This window comes from Felis catus, chromosome B4, assembly GCF_018350175.1.
Source record: "Felis catus isolate Fca126 chromosome B4, F.catus_Fca126_mat1.0, whole genome shotgun sequence".
NCBI classification, from domain to species: domain Eukaryota; kingdom Metazoa; phylum Chordata; class Mammalia; order Carnivora; family Felidae; genus Felis; species Felis catus.
Genome location: NC_058374.1, coordinates 71,909,022 through 71,929,935, shown reverse-complemented (window position 1 = coordinate 71,929,935; position 20,914 = coordinate 71,909,022). Strand labels below are relative to the sequence as shown.

Here is a 20,914-nt window from a genome sequence, read left to right as displayed (position 1 = left end):
AAATGATGAGGCATTTTCCTATTTATATCAAGTCTAGTTGATTATACCAGTATAAATTGTATATACCCAACGTGGTAGAATGTTAAATATGTAAAATATGCATATAAGTATTGCTGCTGTTTGGATAATGAACCAACCTCAACATAATTAATGTGGCTATTAGGAACATAGGACCACATATTTGTTCTTCACTATTTATTATAACATGTAACCAATAGGTCTGTTTTTAATCTTTTTTAAAAAAAAATGTTTATTTATTTATTTTGAGAGGGAGAGAGAGAGCATGAGCGGCGGAGGGTCAGAGAGAGAGGGGGAGAGAGAGAATCCCAGGTAGGCGCCATGGGGCTCAAACTCACAAACAGTGAGACCATGACCTAAGCCATAATCAAGAGTTGGACGCTTAAACATCTGAGCCACCCAGGCGCCCAGGCTGTTTTTTTTAAAAGAGTACTCTTTGTTGTTGAGTCAGTACTATTTATGGGAATCTTTTCAGAAGAACAAAGGTAGATTAGAAAATAAATGTCTAAAGGAAACTGATATTCTAAAACCTTCATCTACTTCTAGGTCTAGGTTAGGAAATAACAATTCCAGTGTAGTTGAAAATGTATGATGGTGTCGGCAAATGTAAGATAATGCAAGCCAGCCTGTGTGGTTGCTGGTGATGTCTGGGGAAAATGATTTGCTAATGAATATTTTCAGTCTGCATTTTTATTCAATTACCATAATATTCATAAAAATGAATGAGGAAAATAACCTTTTAACCCAGAAGTGCCAGAGAGTTACTAATGTATTATTTCACTGTATGCGCCCAATGCATCTCTGAAATGTGGAGTCTGTCAATGAAGACCTTGTATTAATATAAGTGACTATAAAGGTGACATCCTGTACATTTCCAAACCAACTTGCCTCTGGCATCTTTGTGATGCCCCTGCCTCTGATTCTTTACTGCAGGAACAACACAGCCCTGTGTCCTACTCGTAGACATAGTATTTCTTTAACTGAGTCTTCATGTTTTAATTCTCTAAAAACGGATCTGGTTTTAGATAATTCTGTTGGTAATCCTATCAATAGGGTATATATTTTCAATAGACTTTTTTTTTCTTATTATTCTGAGGTAATTTTTTTGAGGATACATAAAATCTTGCTAATCCAGTAATTTGTTTTACAGTGGACTCTGTTAATATGCTGTAACTGAAATTATATCCTTTCATACTTCAGTTTGAACGTTATAATTTAGGCTACTTTTATAGAAATAGTTCTCACTCTTAAATAAAATTAATACAGTAGAATGAAATTATATTATTGGACTGTATTTTACCCAAATTTAGATATGCTTCATAAAATATCATGTCTCTTGAAATGTAACTGCATTCAAATAAAAACCTGATATTATGCAATTATTCTTCATTGAAAGGAGAAGCTGTTAGTCTTATCCCTCAACTTTGTATTTACTAGTCTCCGGACCTAGAAAATTTCAAATTTTGAGTTGTGAAGTATGATCAAAGGCAGGGTGTGGGGGAAGCCCTTTAGTCTAAAGGTTACTTTGATCCAGCTCATATCAATTGAAAGCCTGCTCTGGGCTGGGCACAATGCTAGTCACGTAGTTCCTGATGGACTTTGCCATCTAGGGGGGTAGAGGACTAGTAAACAGAAGAGTGGATCAATGTTCTAAAGTGCTAATAATTATTTCCCATGAAGCTGTGTTATGGATGCCAGCACTGGGGACCTACTTAGATTAGGTGATCAGATAAGGCGTCACTGGGTTTATGAGGGAGGAAAAAGAACATTGCAGATAGAGAAATTAGCAGTTCCAAATACCCTGAAACAAAATGCTGACCAATAACTGGGGGTAGTTCTCCGGTTGGGAGAGTTACATAGGGGGTACAATGGGATTGAAGATTGGAATAACAGATTTAGTCACTTCAATCTCAGCTTGTATGAGGTTGCATTTTGACCTTGATTGTGTCATATGGCAAGCTAAATGGTTTACCACTGTCTGCCATATGGGCGGGTGTGCTGTGATTCTTTAGCAACCACTGGATAACAGCAAAGTCTAAAAAATTCAGATAGGATTTACTGATTTACCGTTGCTTTCACTTCCAGAAGTGATTCTACAACATCGATGGTATCATTAACTAACATTGCATGTTGTTACATTTTAAAATGTAAAATTTTCTCCTCTTAGTACATTGCTCTGTATACAGAGATTTGTATCCTTATCTCGACTTACAGTTCTTGATATCCATATAGTACTTCCATCTTGAGGCTCGTATAGCACTTGTTTGCTCTGATTTTGTCACAAAGAACAAAGAATATTAAATTTAAAAGTTAAGAGGTGCCCAATTCTTCTGTGTCACTATGGAATAAAGATTACTGTTTCAAGTCACTGGGTACTTGAGTTCCATATCAGCCCTCTTTTCACTGCAGAGCATATTCAGCATTGATTATCAGGCACACGTCCTTTGCTTTTGACCTCCTCACCCATTTATTTTTCTGTTTCTGCTGATGATGCCAAACTGTGGTAGAACATGTGAACCCAATAAGAACATGATTAGTCCCATTTAATAATAATCGGCCTTCTGGTGTGGTTTCCAGGAATATATTGCATCATTAAAGCAGGAACCACTAATTTGCAAAATCAAAATCATCTGGTTACTAATGTAATTCCGTTAACATATTGGTGTTATCCACGGGGAGAAAAGGGGGTGTTCCTTGAATGTGTTTGCAAAAAGAATTTGTACTACTTTCTCCTAAATGGGATGCTTTTTTTTCCCTCTAAGTGAGATGCTTTTTAATACTATGCTTAAGGTATTCAATCTGCTAATCTCAGCCTTAGAATGGGAGTTTGGACTTTTAAAAAAACTCATTGGACTTAAAAAAAAAATTAAAGTAAAATAAGTTATATATGCAGACAACTATGTCCCTTTGCATTTTTATCTTTTATTTTGACAGCCTACCTGTAATTTGTGAAGGATTTTGACTGGCAGCCAAACTTAGAACAGTCAACTATTATAATTGTTTGTGTCTGTATATATTCTCAAGTGTCTTTATAGTTGAAATGAAATAAGTAACAAGTTTGATGTATAGCAGTCTGCTCTAGACCAGGATTTTGGCCAGTGCTTTGTTTATTCAGTTCTGACTTTTTTGGTGTATCTATTTTTCTAGGAAGCATTTTGTGTGTGTTTATAACCAATGAGAACCGATGCTTGATTTAAAGCAAAACCTTGTTAAAAAGATTTGCATTTTGGTGCAAAAAATTAGATTAAAGCAGAATGCATACACAGTACTTGAATTATGCTAAGTAATAAATGTCCATTTAGATTTGGGCTTTAATTTTTATACATTTGTTTAGCAAAATACTGTCCAAAATACGTAGGCAGAGATTTGGATTGGAGTGACAAGAAAAGCAGTTCTGAATTTCATAAAGCATCCACCAGGGAAACTGTATTGTCAGCAGCAGTAATTACAGTAGGTAATTGTGTCATTTACCCTGTTACAGACCACTGAATGTGAGGAGCATGGGACATACCAGCTGTCACACCCTGTTAGCTTTCACGTTCTGGGATTTGCAAAACCACACTAGGACTTACTCTTGGTGAATGGAAGAAAAACAAAGATAAACTGAGATTAAAAACTATTACGGATTTGATAGACTTTTCTAGAAAATAAAAAGTGTAAATTTCTGAAAAGTTGGAAGTCAGCATGGACATTCCTTTCTTTCATGTTTGTTTCTTACAATCAAAGGCTTTTGGGCCAGAAGTAACTACAACTAAGATCCAGTTCGGCTGCTTATTAACTGTGACCTTGGAGAACTCATTTAATCTTCTGGAGACTCAGTTTCTTCATGTGGTCAATAGAATATCTGTGAAAGATGCAACCTCTAAAGTTCAACTTCCCTTTTAAATTTTTGTTTCTACCGGGAATAAATTCTCTTTTAGGTGTAGTTCCACCAGTAAACAAATTAGGGTCTCTGCCCTCATGAAACTTATAGTCTAATGAAGAAGACAGACTGTCAACACATAAGCAGACAATTTCAAAGAGTATAACAGACAGCACTGTGAATAAGGAATCCTGTAAGAAAGGGATGTGAGACAGAGCCTCTCTGAGGAGGCGCCCTCTGAGGCCTAAAATAAATTAGCTGGTGAGCCATGAAAACAGTTGGGTTAATAGCATCTCAAGAGGAGGGACAGTGAGGTGTTTTGTCTGTTCAAGGGCCAGAGAGAGGCCAGTGTGGCTGGGATGTGGGGAGAGGTAAAGGATGGCTTCACTGGGACACACTGTAGCCACAGCAAAGCCTTTAAACTGTATTTAAAAAGTGAGGAGAAATCAGGGAAGGGTTGAGAGCAAGAGGAATATCATGATCACTTTAAGTTTTGAAAGAATCATTCTTGCTGTATGAAATAAGAAGGCTAGAGGTGGGTATATTTGCATTTTAACACTAAATAAATTGGTGTTTGTATGGCCACTTAAAAATATCATGCAATTTCAAACTTACCGGGAAAATATTTTGTAGAGATGTTAGACAGGATGAATGATCACAACTGAAGTTATTTTAATATATTTCTTCTTTTTTAAAAATTATCTTTGAGTTCCATTTTACCTTAGATGATATAGAATTGGCAGGAATAATCTTAAGGAAGGAGAAAAATGCTAACTTCATTTGTGCTGGTAAGCTTGAGTTTTTTAGCCCAACTCAGGAAAGATTTTGAGATATGAAAATGTGTTGCTGGATTTCATTAAATACAGAAAAATGAACACTTTTCTAGGTTTTTTTTTTCTCTAGAATAGTTGAACAGGGACAGAGAGAGGAGAGTTCAGGAGTATAAATCCAATTAGACCTGAAGAAAGCCTTTTGTTGCAAGTATTCAGCATGCAGGCCTGGAGCTTCGTATAACATTCTAGATGGAATATTCTCTTCTGTTGGTATATCATGCCAAACTGATTCATATTTTTTTATGCATGGAAACATTCAATCAACAAACAAAGAAGGAGCATTAGTTTCCAGTCAGGCATGCTCCCAAACACTCAGGGTATAGCAGAAGTACCCGCAGAAAGCATGATGGTGATAATATGTTTGACTAGGGAGCTAGGGGTCTCCTTCTTTCAAAGCTACATTTTCACTTCAAATGTACATTCTATCCTCACCTAGATGGGCAGGGACAACTAGGAAATTGATTGGTACCCATTATGGCAGAACTAACTCTAACTATTCCTTGTTATGTCAGTTGGGATATAAAAACAAAACACATCTTTCTTGTCATTAAGGAGATCATGAGCTAGAAGCAAAGAGTGGTAAATAAATAGACAATAGCAATCCAGGGTGTTTGTTCAGTGCTATGATAGAGGGAAGCACAGCAAGCTAAGAAACCAGGTTAGGCAAAGATGCTGAGTTATGAAAGCCATGAGGTAGTAGTAAAGGCAATGGGAATTTAAAGAAAGAGGACAAATAATGCTCTTTGCTCCTCCTATCTTCCTGTTCCCCAAAATAAATATATAATTAACATCAGTATTGCACTTTTCCTAACATTCAGGTATTCAGAAATGTATGTATGTATGTATGTATGTATGTATGTATGTATGTATGTATGTATATCTGAATGGTTTACATGTTTCCTTCCAGAGAATTCTGTTTCTCAAAGGTTTCCAGTCATGATCCCATCATTTTGTTTTTCCTAGATCTCAGACTTTTAAGAAGGGTCATGTCTCACTTTCAAAATAATCACTTTGATTTAGTGTCTTAGTCTGTTACAGATATAACAAAATACCATAGACTAGGTGGCTTAAACAACAAACATCCCTTTCTCATAGTTCTGGAGGTTGGGAAGTCCAAGATGAAGGCGCCAGCAAGGTTGTTGTTTGCTGACAGCCGACTTCCTGGTTCATAGATGCCTGACTTCTCTGTGTGGGTGGAAAGGGTGAGGGATCTCTCTGGGGTCTCTTTTGTAAGGACACTAATCCCATTTGTGAAGTTTCCACCCTCGTGGCTAATCATCTCCCAAAGGCTCCACCTCCTAAAATTGCCACACTGGGGGTTGAACTTCAACATATGAACTTTGGGAAGATGCAAATATTCAGTCCATATTGAGTTTATCATCTTGTCTCGGAGTATAATGGGTTGAGGATGGAGAATGCAGACACCATATTAGAAGACAGAGAAGCAGAACCAGTCAACAGGGAAGTAAGTGATACTCCACTGGGTTGATCTGCCACAGAGGCCCAGCATGCTATATGAGCCTGCTATTCCTTGGTAACTGCCAGTATTTCCATTTTGCCTCCTGCCTTCCTCCTTTATCCCACTTTATCTTAAAGGGGACCTTCTGAGTGAATGGATTTTATCATTTGTGGGAAGATATGTGGAACATGTTTAAATAACACTGAAAGCAGGAGCCTTTAAATATATTTCCGTGCCACTTGTACCAGATCCAGGCCCCCAGAGAAGAGAGGAGAGGAAAGAAGGCAGAGATGAGGGAGGCGCTGGGTATAATTAGAGGAGGGAAGAATGAGAGCGGTGAATACAAAGAGCAAGTGTTTTCCCCAGAGCAGGACATTGCGGATTGTAATTAAAATATACACTTGCAGTCAGGGAGAAGATTACAAGTTGAAATTTTTCAAAACTTATAATTGATACTGTGAAGAATGAAAGAAAGCAGGATGAGTAAATTGAAGAGGAAGGAAGAGAAAGTTTGCAGTTGGGAAGCAAGGGCAGGAAGCTGAGATGTCATAAGACAAGTTCTCAAAGGAGAAGGGAAAGTTAGGACAGGTAGGCTCCAGATTCACCTCCACTTGCTGTGCTGTTGTTCCTGGAGCTGTACATCTTCTGGTCTTGAGGTCAAATTTCCAATCACATCCACGCAGCAATCTGATTGGGATCCTGGAGGCCAAAGGCTCAAGGACAAATAATGGGCATAAAGAGAAGGGAAGCGTTGTCAGCTTGTTCAGATGGGGTGCATGCTACTCAGGGAAGGTGACTGATGACACATGGTTGACAGAGGAAAGTCTTTCTCAAACTCCTCTGAACACTTGCGGTGATTTCTGGGACAAGAGGCCCCTTGGTGAGAAACAGTGAGAAAAGAATTACTACATTTGAAGGGAACTCATCAAGTAAAAGTGAGTGATTCAGAATGAGGTTTAGAATAAAAGCCATTTCAAAGTCTTTTCTGAGAAGAATAGACCGTAAAAAAGAAGAGGCACTCTAACTATATTGTCAGAGGAGAAAATCCTTTTTGGATCTTAAAAAAAGGTGGCTTTCTAAATGACAGAAAAAAGATTTTGCTATACTCCTAAGTTGGTTCCTGCCTCTCAAGAACTAAACAAAACACAGGTGTAAATGAGATACCAACTTGCTACCTAACATTTTTTTTTTTAATTTTTTTTTTCCAACGTTTATTTATTTTTCAGACAGAGAGAGACAGAGCACGAACGGGGGAGGGGCAGAGAGAGAGGGAGACACAGAATCGGAAACAGGCTCCAGGCTCTGAGCCATCAGCCCAGAGCCCGACGCGGGGCTCGAACTCACGGACCGCGAGATCGTGACCTGGCTGAAGTCGGACGCTTAACCGACTGCGCCACCCAGGCGCCCCCCTAACATTTTTATATATCCAGGGCAGAGAAATTATATGCATACATACATGTGCATATACACAGACTCTTACATAATACATTCACACACATACACCTACATGCATACACATAAAGACATACAATTATGTGTATTATTTTTATGAGGGAACATCTTTAAATATCTTCAGGATAAGAATTCTGCCTTATTCATCTTACAACAATCACAACTCTTATATAAGCATGGTAAAACTTAACACATATCTGTAATATCAGTAAACATTATTACAATTAGAAATATGAAAGGATATTAAAAGATATTAGCTTAAAAATGTCAAAGCTAGTTAAATCACTTTACACCGCACACATAGAAGCATGACATAAAGGTACACAAAAATATCCATATCTTATTATGTTTTATTAAGGATACTTAAACTAGATATATATATAGATATAGATATAGATATAGATATAGATATAGATATAGATATATAATATATAAATCATTTGGACCTGAAAATCGTCTTGTATCTTGTATTTTGCTGTGGTAGAAACTCAAATAGCATGCTCGAAGAGAGACGGATTTTGAAATGAAGCTCATTTTTAAAATTAAGCCCCCGAGTGAAAAGGTTGATGGATCTCCTTTGTCCCATAGTCCCAACCCTTTAAAATCTGAGGAATCATTTTATTTTCTGTAAGAAGTTAAAAGGTCAGAATATAGCATTTGATCCAAGTGTGGATTTCTTCTAAGCTCATCTTAAACTTCAGTGGGAAGGCTATCCAGGTTGAAACACTAAGGTTGTTTTTCTTCAATAATTTTATATTTTAAAAATTCCTTTTTTATATTTTATGTTGTTTTGTTTTGAAAATCTTCTTCTGGTATAGTGTGTCAAATATACTCGTTAATCTTATTGGGGTTTTTAGTAGGTATTAAAGCAGGGCAGGCCTTAGAGCTTTCAGTGAAGGACTAGATTACATGGTGTTAGGTGAGGATGATTTCTCTTCTGGCAGAAGTTTCCACTAGCTTAATGAACACTTTTCCTTTCTTTCCAAAAAATCTAAATAAATGGAAGCACATGCCTCTTACCAAATTAGGGGGCAGCACTGACATGAAAACATAGGAGCAACAAACTTGAACTTTTGCTTTGGTGAAGGTCTCATGGTCTCTTAAGCGATGCATAAATACTGCTGTAAATTATAAATCCCAGACAAGTTACATGGATTTTGGGTGAATACAATGTGAAATGTAAAATATCAGATGTGAAATACTCTGAGAAGCTGAAAGCACTGATTTTTTTTTTTTTTATAATAGATTGAAGCCTATTATTCATTCATCTACATTTACCAAGTGCCTAAAATGTGTCATGTATTATGGCAAGGACTAAGGATTGAAATATCTGTAATAAAAATTCTCTGTCTTAAGAAGTATATTGACTAATGGGGAGGTGGATAAGACAATTAATGATCCCTGGCAGCGTGATAAGGGCTAGTCTAATACTAACTCATGAAACATTACTCTAAGTGCTTTCCATACATTACCTTAGTTAATCCTTGCAACTCTATGAAGAACATATAAGTCCACAATCCCTTATCTATAGTTCTGAACTTCAAAACCTCCAGACAGCTCTAGAAGTTGAATGTTTATTTTCAAAATTCATTTGGAAGCAAACTTTAATCTGATATGATGCTATTTCTCATCATTGTTTATCCAATTTGATATGAACAGTCATACTTTTACTACAGAAATATTTGATTACTGAGTATTGTCCCGGATCCTTCTGGAGATTTTACTTGTGTACCATTATTATTAGTCCATTTAACAGAGGAGGAAACTGTAATTTCAAGAGGTTAAATAATTTGCTCAAGATCTGACAGGTAGTAAAAGGCAGAGTCAGGATCTGATCAGAGACCATCTGACTCCAAAGTCCATAGTCTTAACTACAATATATTCTAGCTTCCAAATGTTATGATGGAATTGAGCACAAATAGTATGGGGCTTATGTAAGTTTTAAGAAAGGTTTTCTAAAGAAGGAGGCATTGTTTGGTCTGAATGGGAGGTGAATAGGAAAGTTAGGCAAAGAAAATGAGGACGGGCTTTCTGGGCAAAAAGCAGAGACCTATGTGAAATATACAGGGATTGGCTGGTATGATGGTGGGCCTTTAGAAGAGTGTCAGTAAATGATATTATGTAAAAATGATGCAATGGGAGAGTTTTAAATGGTGCACTTTGGTGAGAGCAAAGTGTCATAATGAAATCTTGATGAGTAGGTGGTGCTTTGATGGCTAGTAAGAACAAAAAAGATTAAGAGAGAAGAAGAGAGAATGGGGAAGAGAGAGATAGAGAAGATCAGATTTTATTTGAAAAGTCATTATAACAATGGTTTAGAGACGTACCAAACTGGGGACAGTGTTGTCATCATGAAGCTATTACAATATTCCAAAGGAAATATTTCATGCCCAAATTTTAACAACTTAAGAGTAGCAGAATGAAGACAGGGGTGGGGGCTGTGGAAATGAGAACAGTCAAGGAAGTAGAATCCAGATGAATTGGTCCCCAGATGTGGTAGTTGGGGGACGGGAAGTCTCTGGTGACCCCCCACATTCCTGATTTGGGAGGAAGAAAGCCTTAAGGATAGATTTAGGTACAGATTCACCTGTGGGTGGGAAATATGAGAGTATTCTTCCCTGATGACCTGGATAGTCTTTTGTGAAGTTATTGATGGGGTTATGTGCCATAAGTGAGAGAGAGAGTATGGGGCAGGCGTTCGAAGAAAGAGCAGCATAGCTGCTGAGTGGAATGGAAGAGAAAGCAGGAGATGTGCACACTGTCACCACAGAATATCTTGAATATTTTGCATTAGCAAATCTCTAAATAGTTTGCATGTTTAATTGAGATATACTTTATAGTTATTGACTCACTATTTAACAAATATTCATTGGAGACTAGTTTGTGCCAGTCATTGTGTTGGATGTTGGGGGTAATTGATGAATTAGATCTAAGGTTTGCTATCTAGGTGGTTATCTGACACAGATGTTGACTAGTGAGTATTTACTCAGTGTATTGTCACCATCAGTAGAGGAAGTTCACTTTCCTAATATGATCTTTGCTTTTATAGTTTGACTTCTTAATTCTATTTTTCTTCTTTGCCATAAAAACTAAACCAGACCAGACCAGACCAGACCAAAATAAGAACGAGAATAACAAAATTCCTAAAAGTAAGAAACCCTCTTCTATTCATCTCACCACCATCTCACTCCCAGTTGCCCAGGTTTGAAACCTGATTTATTTTGGGGCGCCTGGGTGGCTCAGTCGGTTAAGCGTCAACTTCAGCTCAGGTCATGATCTCACGGTCCGTGAGTTCGAGCCCCATGGCAGGCTCTGTGCTGACAGCTCAGAGCCTGGAGCCTGCTTCCGATTCTGTGTCTCCCTCTCTCTCTGCCCCTCCCCCATTCATGCTATGTCTCTCTCTGTCTCAAAAATAAACATTAAAAAAAAAAAGAAACCTGACTTATTTTCAATGCCTCTCTTCCTCCTGGTTCAAAAATTGATTCACTGTGGGGCTCATCAGTTGTATGCATAAATTGACTCCCCTTCCACCATCATTTTGTCCATTCTTCTTCATTCCCTCTCTTTAACATAGTTTCATTCCAGAGAAGCATATGGATTGGGATACAGAAAATGAATGACGAGGGTTTTGGACCTTATGATGTGGCACTTACTTCCCAACCATTCTTCCTCCCTCCTGTAGTACTTCCTCATGCTGCACATACATTGCTCAGCACAGTGCTTGCCAGGTGATAAGCACTCATTTTCTATTTGCTTCTTGCCTATCGCTCTCCTCCTCCTTATCCTTTTGCTTCACCTCTCAGTGTTGCACAGACCCCTGTCACAACTCCCAGTAGTAACCTAACTCTGACTCAAAAGGAAAAAACTGAAAAGAATAAAGAAGGACTAAAATGAGAGAGAACAATGCTGGCTTGCTAACATAGAACACCCAATTTGTTAGGGGAAGTTGGTCTCTCCTCCTTTACACATTGCTGTTAATTTCCCTAAAACTCAACTCCCATTTTATCATGCCTCTTATTTGGAAGAGGCTATTTATTGCCCACCAGATAAGTGGCAACTTATTGCCCACCAGATAAAAATCATGTGGTGTTCCTGACCCTGTCCATACTGATTCCTCATTATTCCCTATTGTTCCTCACCTGTGCCAGCTCAGCCACTTCAAGACCCTGCCACAGCTCATGCTTTTGACCTTTTGCACCTGTGTTCTCTCCCCACAGGACATGCTCTTTTCCATCTTTACCCTTTTCCTGTTAAAAATGCTCCTATCTTTCAAGACTCACTTGTTTGGCCTATTTCCTACACAATACTTCCCTAGACCCCTCAGTTAATCCTCATCTCTCCTTCTTTAAGTCTCAAGAGATCATTGTTGATATCTTGTAGCTTTTTAAAACACTGAAGGCAAATTCTGGCCTTGTCACTTCAAAGTTACATGATATTGGGCAAGGTATGTATTTTCTCTAAGAAAGCTCTATATTCCCATTTGTAAAACAGGAGTAATAATAGTGCCTTCCAGGAAATGTTTCTGTGAAGATTGAAGGGGATAATGAACATAAAACACTTAGTACAGTGCTTTATAGCATCTAGTAAGCACTTAGCAATTAGCTAATGGCATTATTTTTACTATTACTATTGTTTTCTCTCTTAAAGCACTAAACAAGTTCAAGAATATATCATAGTTATCTATTCATATCATCAATCCTCTAATAGTTCAAAAGTCTCTTGAGTTCACTGAGTTCATGAATCCCAGTTCGTGCATCTTTGCATCCTCTAGAGGCTAGAATAATCAAAAGGCTAGAATAACATAGAGAAGCTTCAGAAATATTCAGAAATACAAATCATTTGTTGATAGTTACAAGAATTTTGTTGCCTGACAATGTGTTTGGACAAATATAATCTCATGAAACACCAGAAAAAAAGCAAAGCAGGTTTTTTTGCTGTAAAATCAATTTGGATTACCTTCCAAAATTATTGTAAAGATACAGAGGAAATTTGCATGGGCGTTAGTTGTTCAGATTCTTGATCAAATAAGTATTAGGAAGAGAGGCTGAATGTACCAGTGAAAGGACTAGAAGAAAATAAACCAAGCATGTCAGAGAAAAGAAGTCTGAACAAATTCCTAGATGCCAAACAAACTGAGGAATAACAAGAAGTCAGTATTGAATTGGTGTGGTCAGTGAACAGGAAACTTGAGTAGTGAATAAAAAATACTTGGGTGTTAAAAATGAGTTTTAGTTGGTTTGCTGCTAATGTGGCCACTGAATAGGGTTAAAGTATAGTTTCTTGTAGTCCCTTTAACAGTGTTAAAATTAGATTTCCATTAAAATGACACTGTGATAGATTTTTTTCTCTAATATAAAGTAAATAAGGAAGGTAATCATAAGAAACAAAAAGAACAGCTTTTGGTAAGTATGATAGCAGGCGTCTTTTTTCCTGACATAACCATTGAAGGTAGTGCATTTTGGAAATCAGAGAAATGTCTGAAATTCATTTGATTTCAGAAAAGATTATGAAAAGAGAAAGCTCTGTGAGACATTTACATTTTCTCCACAGAACTGAAACAGAAAAGAAAGGACATTGTATGGCTAATAGAGGTAAAATAAAATTTGCCACTGAAGTAGATAATACGATGAGAAAGTAACTAATATTTATCAAGTGACTCTTATTTGCCAGGGTCTTTATACTTATCATGCAGATTTACTCTTCACAATAGTTCTAATATAGGTCTCAATCTCCTCATTTTAAACTTAGGAAGATCTGCTTACTTTCTCAAGGCCAGTGAGAACTAGGTTAAAATGGCATCAAAAGTGAAGCCTGTCTAGAAAACTTCCGTATAACACTGCCTCCCTGCTATTGCTCTTTAAAATAGTACATAATTTTCCCATTTTTTTCTTCATTGTCCTTTACACTGAGTTACAGTCCTAGTACAGAACAGTTGATGGAGGACATTTTAAACCATTCAATGAATTGTAACAATGTCCCTGAGATTGAATAGTCACGAGGGCATGCATGTTTTGATTGTAGGCATATATATTGTTGGTGGCAGCAAACACAACTTCTTCATATACCAGACCATTAAATATTGGGGGTGGGGGAGGAAGGAGGAAGAAGAGGGAAGGAGGCAATTCTAGTTCTTTTTAATAGACCCCCAAGCCCTCTGCCAATTGTTGAATTGTAATACAAAACATTCTTTAGATTCAGTTTGTGTTCATTTTGACAAGATCTGCCATAGAATGATTATTGTGTGAATGTTGTAAGGAGCTGGGGCAAGTCCAAAGAGTTGTTTAGTTTGCTCAATAGATATGGCATATTTTATCTGAGGACTCACTGTATTGCTATTCTTTTTAGAGTAAAACAAGAGGTCTCAGTATTATAGACCCACGGACTATCTTGTTCTCTTCCTCTTCACTAGCCAGTGTAGGTAACTACAAACTTACTTTGGTAGGAACACTTAGGAGTGAAGTTCGTGGATGAGTTTTAGCAAGCTCATGGATGTCCTAAGGCAAGCAATCTGGTCTACTGAAATATAAGAGGAAAATGACTAAGCAACTCTATATGTTTGAGATAAGTCATCCTTCTAAACAAATAGTTTGATGGTTTTATTTAACAGCTTCTCAAGAGTAATTTACAGGCTGTGGACTTCCTTGCTCCAAGGTTTATTTAGGCTTAAGCCTGAGCGAGCTTCTTCTCAGGTTTCTAATAAGCAGATAATAGTTAAGACCCGAGGTAGGTTGTCACTATGTTTAGAGCCTTATCCTGCCACGGTCTAGGAGAGAATTTACTCCTTGTAAATTTATATTCCAGGAAACACTTGGGTCAGAGAGAGTGAAGAAGCTTTCTTTGTGGCACACCTACATGTTATGATAGCTGCTGTTTTCTCAACATTTCTGTATTTGGACAGGAGAGTAGAAGATCCAGCCTAACAATATAATTCTTGTAACTGAAAAAAATCCATCAGAGGAAAAGAAAGGCTCTGTGAGAATAGTGGGCCTGCCGTGAAGGTATATTATAATTTGGTACCAGAAGAGCAGAATCTACAGTATAAAGGTGTCAGTCAGAGGATCTAGTATATTGTTGGGGGGTGTAAAGCAGAATTATCTAGAAGTGGTGGGCTTTGTTACAGGGGCCCGACCAGGTGTCAGAGGAGAGGACTCCTGGATACTGGAGATGTCTGTTTGCCAAACTGCGTTAATGATGAGCTTCCAGAGATTTTTGAGTTGGAGGAATGAGTGCTTGAGTCTAAGTTCTGTGAGCTGGTCACTTTGTTTTACAGACATTTGCACTTAGCCATATTGGTATCTTCCTTTTCTTTTAAAAGCTTCTCTCAATCTTGAGAAAATGTAGATTTTAGTATGAACAGAAAGTACCTCAGTGCTTAGCCCTAAAGTGTTAAAAATACTAGATAATACAAAAAAAGAGATAACTTCCTACTTGTAAAGCAATGGAGGACTCCACATATGACAAGGAGACATTAAATGGTATAAACATTAAAACCCAAAACCTCTGGGGGCGCTGAGGTGGCTCAGGCAGTTAAGTGTCTGGCTTCAGCTCAGGTCATGATCTCACAGTTCATGGGTTCAAGACCCAAGTCAGGCTATGTGCTGACAGCTTAGAGCCTGGAGTCTGCTTCGGGTTCTGTGTCTCCCTCTCTCTCTGCACCTCCCCTGCTCGCAATCTGTCTGTCTCTCTCTCTTAAAAATGAACATTAAAACAATTTAATAAATTTTAAAAAAACCAAACCTCTAGACAATTGCAAAGAACACATTGTGCAAAGAATCACATAATGTGATTAAAAAACACATTAGGCAACACACACACATTAAATATGTTCAGGCAGCCCTACCACATGACAGTCAATAACCTAGATTTAGGAGTCAGATGTTGTGATTCACAACTCGACCACTTACTAGCTGTGTGATCTCAGAAAAGCCACTTAACCTCTTCAAGCCTAGTTTAATTTTCTTTTTTTAAATAGTGATGATGTTTCCTAATTAATATGAAGATATTAAATGAGATATCTCCTATTAAATGAGATAGTGTATATTACAAAGTGTGTGGTATGTCGTAAGCACTAAATTGTAGCTACGATTATTACATATCATTCAGGTTGATTCAAATTTGTAAGAGGCTTGGGGCGCCTGGGTGGCGCAGTCGGTTAAGCGTCCGACTTCAGCCAGGTCACGATCTCGCGGTCCGGGAGTTCGAGCCCCGCGTCGGGCTCTGGGCTGATGGCTCAGAGCCTGGAGCCTGTTTCTGATTCTGTGTCTCCCTCTCTCTCTGCCCCTCACCCATTCATGCTCTGTCTCTCTCTGTCCCAAAAATAAATAAACGTTGAAAAAAAAAAAATTAAAAAAAAAAAAAAAAAAACAAATTTGTAAGAGGCTCAAGATTCCAAAACAAAAGGAGCAAAATACATGAATACTATTTCAATTTGGAATCTGCACCTTCCCTACATACATAAAAATATCCATGTCAAATGCTCCATTCTCCATGAAGTCATTCTTGAAATCCTATCTGACCCAACTAGAAATGACTTCTTCCCTCTTTGTTCTCTGCAGCCCTCTGTAAACAGATTTCTTCTTTACTTCAGTATTTCTAACAATGCCCTCATGTGGCACTTGTGGTTTTGTGTTATCTCCCCAACTAAACTATAAGCTTTTGAGGGAGCTACCATTTATAATCACATTTTTAATCCTGCAAAAGTCTTAATATACACCAGACCTTGAATAAAAATTGTATTAAATCAAATTGTAGATATATTTAAATTACTTTTCACTCCTGTTTTTCTGTAGTATTTGCATTTTGTATCATAGTGAAATCCTTGAAAAGAACATGTGCTATGTGTATTGTATGTCTGTGTTGATATCATTGTAAGAAAAGCTATGTGAATTTTAACATGGCCATTTTGTCCCTAGATAGTTCATTCATTCTAGAAACAGCTCAATATGAATACCAAATTTCCAGCCCAATTTAAGTCCGACTATGACCAGATGACCTGTTGGGTGTGGAGTCTTAAAATGATTTTAGAGACATTAAGCTACTCAGGTTAGGGGTTGATCAGTGAGACTAAAATATTATTTCTGTGTGACATTTGCATCTAGATAAATCTAAGTGTACATATTATCACTTTTTATATAGAGGAATTTTAATATATTGACCCTTGTCACTGGTATGAAATCAGTTTTATATAGTACATAAACATGCATGGCAATTATGGCACATAGGACAAATTTTTCCCCACTATTATTGTACAGTCATTGATTCTATATTTAATGTACTGTAATAATTGACAACCACATTACTTTTGTTTAGTACTGTTTGAGTTGTAGTGTTTCCTTTCTACATGTTTATTTTTTTCCATTTAATTTAAATTTTAAATGTATAGATAGAAAATGTGATAAATTTTGATTAAAATAACCATATGCTAGTATTTTTAATGAAGAAGAGTTAGAGAGAAGTGTATTTGGTTTCAATCCTAGCTTTTACCTGGACCGTCATACTGTCATGTCACACGAACAGTGAAAGGTTTAACTGAAGATGTGCAAATAGCATTAATTCCTAGGAACTGGATATTGTGAACATCAGATCTGAAATGTCTGCTTTTCAATATACATGAGAGAAAAATTGGAATTCATTTACTACTACATCCTGCCATGCCTCTTCTCAAACATTGTGACATAATATTGATTTAAATTTTTTCTTAATATTTCCCTCCTGATTTTATTTAATTTAACTTATTGTATGTTACAAATGTTAGAGGGAGCATGAAAAATGGAGAGGTTGCTGGTGGAGTCCTTAGGGATATGTGAGTCAGGGAAGGGGTAAGAAGTTGACATTTGACCAAAACTGGATATACAGCAGCAATAATTAACTATTTATCGAGATGACCTTATAGAATATTTGCTCCTTGCTTCATTCACATTCTGTTTTGTGGAGGGCTATCAAATTAAACTTAATTCTTCTGTGAGACGTAGGCATTTTTAAAGGCTTTTCCTGAAGTCACAGTTTACTTTTAGTTGATGGTTATAAGTATAACCAAGTTTAAGTGGTGTAAAGAATTTTAAAGTGATAGTGTAAAGGAATTAACATTTTGTTTTCAAAATATGTCTTGCTACCTTAATATTTGAAATATCCCTGATAAAATAAAACACCATTGTAGTAAAATTAGTAAAAAAATAAATAAATAAAAAATAAAGTTTATATTTTTCAATAGCTTCTATTTGGCATCTAGTCTACAACTGAACAAATTGGGATTGGCTTGAATTATAATGGCAGAGGAAGTATTTCCTAGCTTTCTTCCTTTGGTCATTTATTCTTTTTAGTTTTTTAAGTTTATTTATTTTGAGAGAGAGAGCAGAGAGGGGGCAGAGAGAAAGAGAGAGAGAAGAAGACAGAGAGAGAGAGAGAGAGAGAGAGAGAGAGAGAGAGAGAGAGAGAGAGAGAGAGAATCCCAAGCAGGCTCTGTGCTCTCAGTGCAGAGCCTCACGTGGGGACAAACCCACAAACTGTGAGGTCATGGCCTGAACCAAAATCAAGAGTCAGATGCTTAATTGACTGAGCCACCCAGCCCCCTCTGATCATTTATTCTTTTAATTACTTATTTTAGAAACATTCTTTGAATGCTGAAATGAAATACAAATAAAAATACAGAATTGTTGTCCAAAAATTAACTGTTCCTGGTGGGGCATGAAGATGGAGAATCAAGGAGAAGTAGATATTTATGATAAAATATAGTAACAGAGCCTTGTATATGGTGCTAAGGAAAACTGCCAGCAGGCCCTGACTCTGCAGGAGGGGGAGAGAAGGGTATTTTTGCATAAAACAACATTTTAGTATGATCTTTAGAAGCGATAAGAGTTTGCCAGGAGAATCCATGGGGCAGACACTTCAGGCACAGGGAAGAATATGTGTAAAGGTGTGTATTTAAAAACGTGAAAACTGTCTTTACCCTTGAATTGCTTAGGAGCACATTTACTCATTTCAGCAGTCTCGAGAGTAAATGACAACAGGGTAACCAGATCCAGGCTTGTGTAATTAATTAAAGTGTATGGGAATCATCATACTGGGTGCTAAACTGCATCTTGTTAGGCCCTTCCTCTACCCAGTGAGTTCCGTCTAATTAAGAAAACAACCAAAGCAGAGATGAAAACAGCATCAAATCAATCAGCAGCTGTCTCTAAAGAGCCTACGGCTGTCCGTATAGAGATTTATAGATTAACTGCAGCACTTTGAATAGCACTGGGAAGAAAATGGGCAGCAGGTGCAAACTTCAGAGTGTAGATTTATTTTGCTTCGGGCAGCTGACCCCAGAGGTAGGTGGACTGCCCATTCCAGTCCCTCTGAAATTTTATAGTGGCCCAAGGACAGCCCCAAGCAGGAGACCCAGCTGTAATCTGGCTATTTTCTAGGTTATCATCAATGTGCTTGAATTTATAATAACTATGAAAGTTTCTGATACTAGATAATAACAGTGGAACTCTGTACAATTTGGAGAAATTCAACCAGGGATTTGGAGGATAAGGTATCTATTCATGCAATTCTAAAACCTTAGTGATTGAGAGCTCTCTTTCTTCTGAAAGATTATTGGGAATAATGTCTAAGAATTTTATTACCAGGCTAGAGTTCAAAATATTATAACTTTATACTTATATATGACACAGGGCATAATGTTAATCTTTATTTAAAAAAAACAGAGCATTCTATTTTAGTAGTTGAAATCAGTGATTTTAGTCTAATCTCAAATGAATATGCCCAAAGCACATTTACAGATACATTACTATTATAATATATTGTCTGCAATAATACATGTATTGTCCAGAATACGAAGAGTTCTAAAATAAAAAGCAAATATTTCTTTTTGCTTTGATGATATATATCATAGTGAATTAATAGCTCCATTAATATGAGCATATTAAAATATATATTTAATTTTAGGCCTAAGTAATAATTTTGTGAGAGACCAAGTAATAAGTAGTGCCACTGTAGGCATTTTGCTGAACTAGTTCATAAGCGTTTCCTCACATATTTCATTTCCTACTCATTTTGATTTTGATGTTAGATCTGATTTCTTTCTCATTTTCACTGTATTTATTCCTTACGTTTACATTTTTGTTGAACACTCTGCTAGAATTCTGATGTTACCTAATACTCCTGTGAACTTGGGCAGGCGACATAAGCACTCTGAGCCACTATGGACTCATTTTGAAAATGGTAATAATGATATTGGTTATGCCTCTCTCATAGGGGTGCTGGGAGAAGCAGATGATTCAGTGTTTTCTAAAGTGTCAAGTTGTACACAGTTAAAGGAAGTATCATATTGATTGCATCTTTTAAAGTATGTATTTGCACATATTATAAAGGCGAGTTGTCTTATTTAGCAGAACTCTGATACTTTCTTTGAGGAGAGAGATTCCTAAGGAGGTCAGATATTCCCCAGTAGTTTGCATGTGTATCTTTATGCCTGGCCATGTGGGTGTGGGGGTTAACTGCATCCTAACTAATTCCCAGAGCTTTAACTCCATTTTCCTACAGGCCAGGATTCACGAAGCAATATATTTCACATCCAATCCTATTACCTTTTTCATGTTACAGAGAAGAATTAGGTAGCATATTTATGTCAGGACAATAACTCCCCAGATATTAACCACAGAGACTGCATACAGAGGCTCTGGGATACACTTCTGAGAATTATCCACCCTTTCCTCTCCCCTTCCGCCATTCCTTCCTCCTCCTTGGTGGGTCTTTTGTCCAAATCCTTTTGCATGCAAGGTATGTATTTCAAGAGGAGTATGCAATACTTCAAAATATGAGCTCTTCTTTAACATAGGCTTTGTATAGGTCTGTCTGTGTTTGAAAGAAATACCATGCAGTAACCAAGATGCAGGTAGTTTAAAATACAGTCTCATTGAAAAATCTATCTTTGAGTAACAAAATTGTATTCCTCATTTCAGAACATGATGAGTGTATCACAAATCAGCACAACTGTGATGAAAATGCTTTATGCTTCAATACCGTTGGAGGACACAACTGTGTTTGCAAGCCAGGCTATACGGGGAATGGAACCACATGCAAAGGTAAAAGGTTTAAATGTCAGCCTCTCTCACATTAGGGATAAGGCGGTCCATCTTCACCTCCCTCCACCCCTTCTCATCACTGTTATCTGCCTTCTGGGTACTTCCCACAGCCACTGGGAACTTTGCAACATGGCTGATACTCTTCCCCCTGGGTTAGGTCAGTGTTTAAGCAGCCAAACTGTTCAAACAGTGTCGACTTCATGTTCCTTGACCTCCATTT

The 20,914-nt window shown here is 37.3% G+C and overlaps 1 protein-coding gene across 4 annotated transcripts in view; it reads left to right on the top strand.

Annotated features, from left to right (window-relative positions):
- The window catches only part of NELL2 (neural EGFL like 2), a 390,253-nt gene that overhangs the window by 273,219 nt on the left and 96,120 nt on the right, over positions 1-20,914 (top strand). For all 4 annotated transcript variants that reach the window (XM_045061670.1, XM_023256973.2, XM_019834835.2 and 1 more), the window contains one exon: positions 20,572-20,694. In XM_045061670.1, coding sequence (XP_044917605.1) covers positions 20,572-20,694 — 123 coding nt within the window. The remainder of the gene's footprint in view (positions 1-20,571; positions 20,695-20,914) is intronic.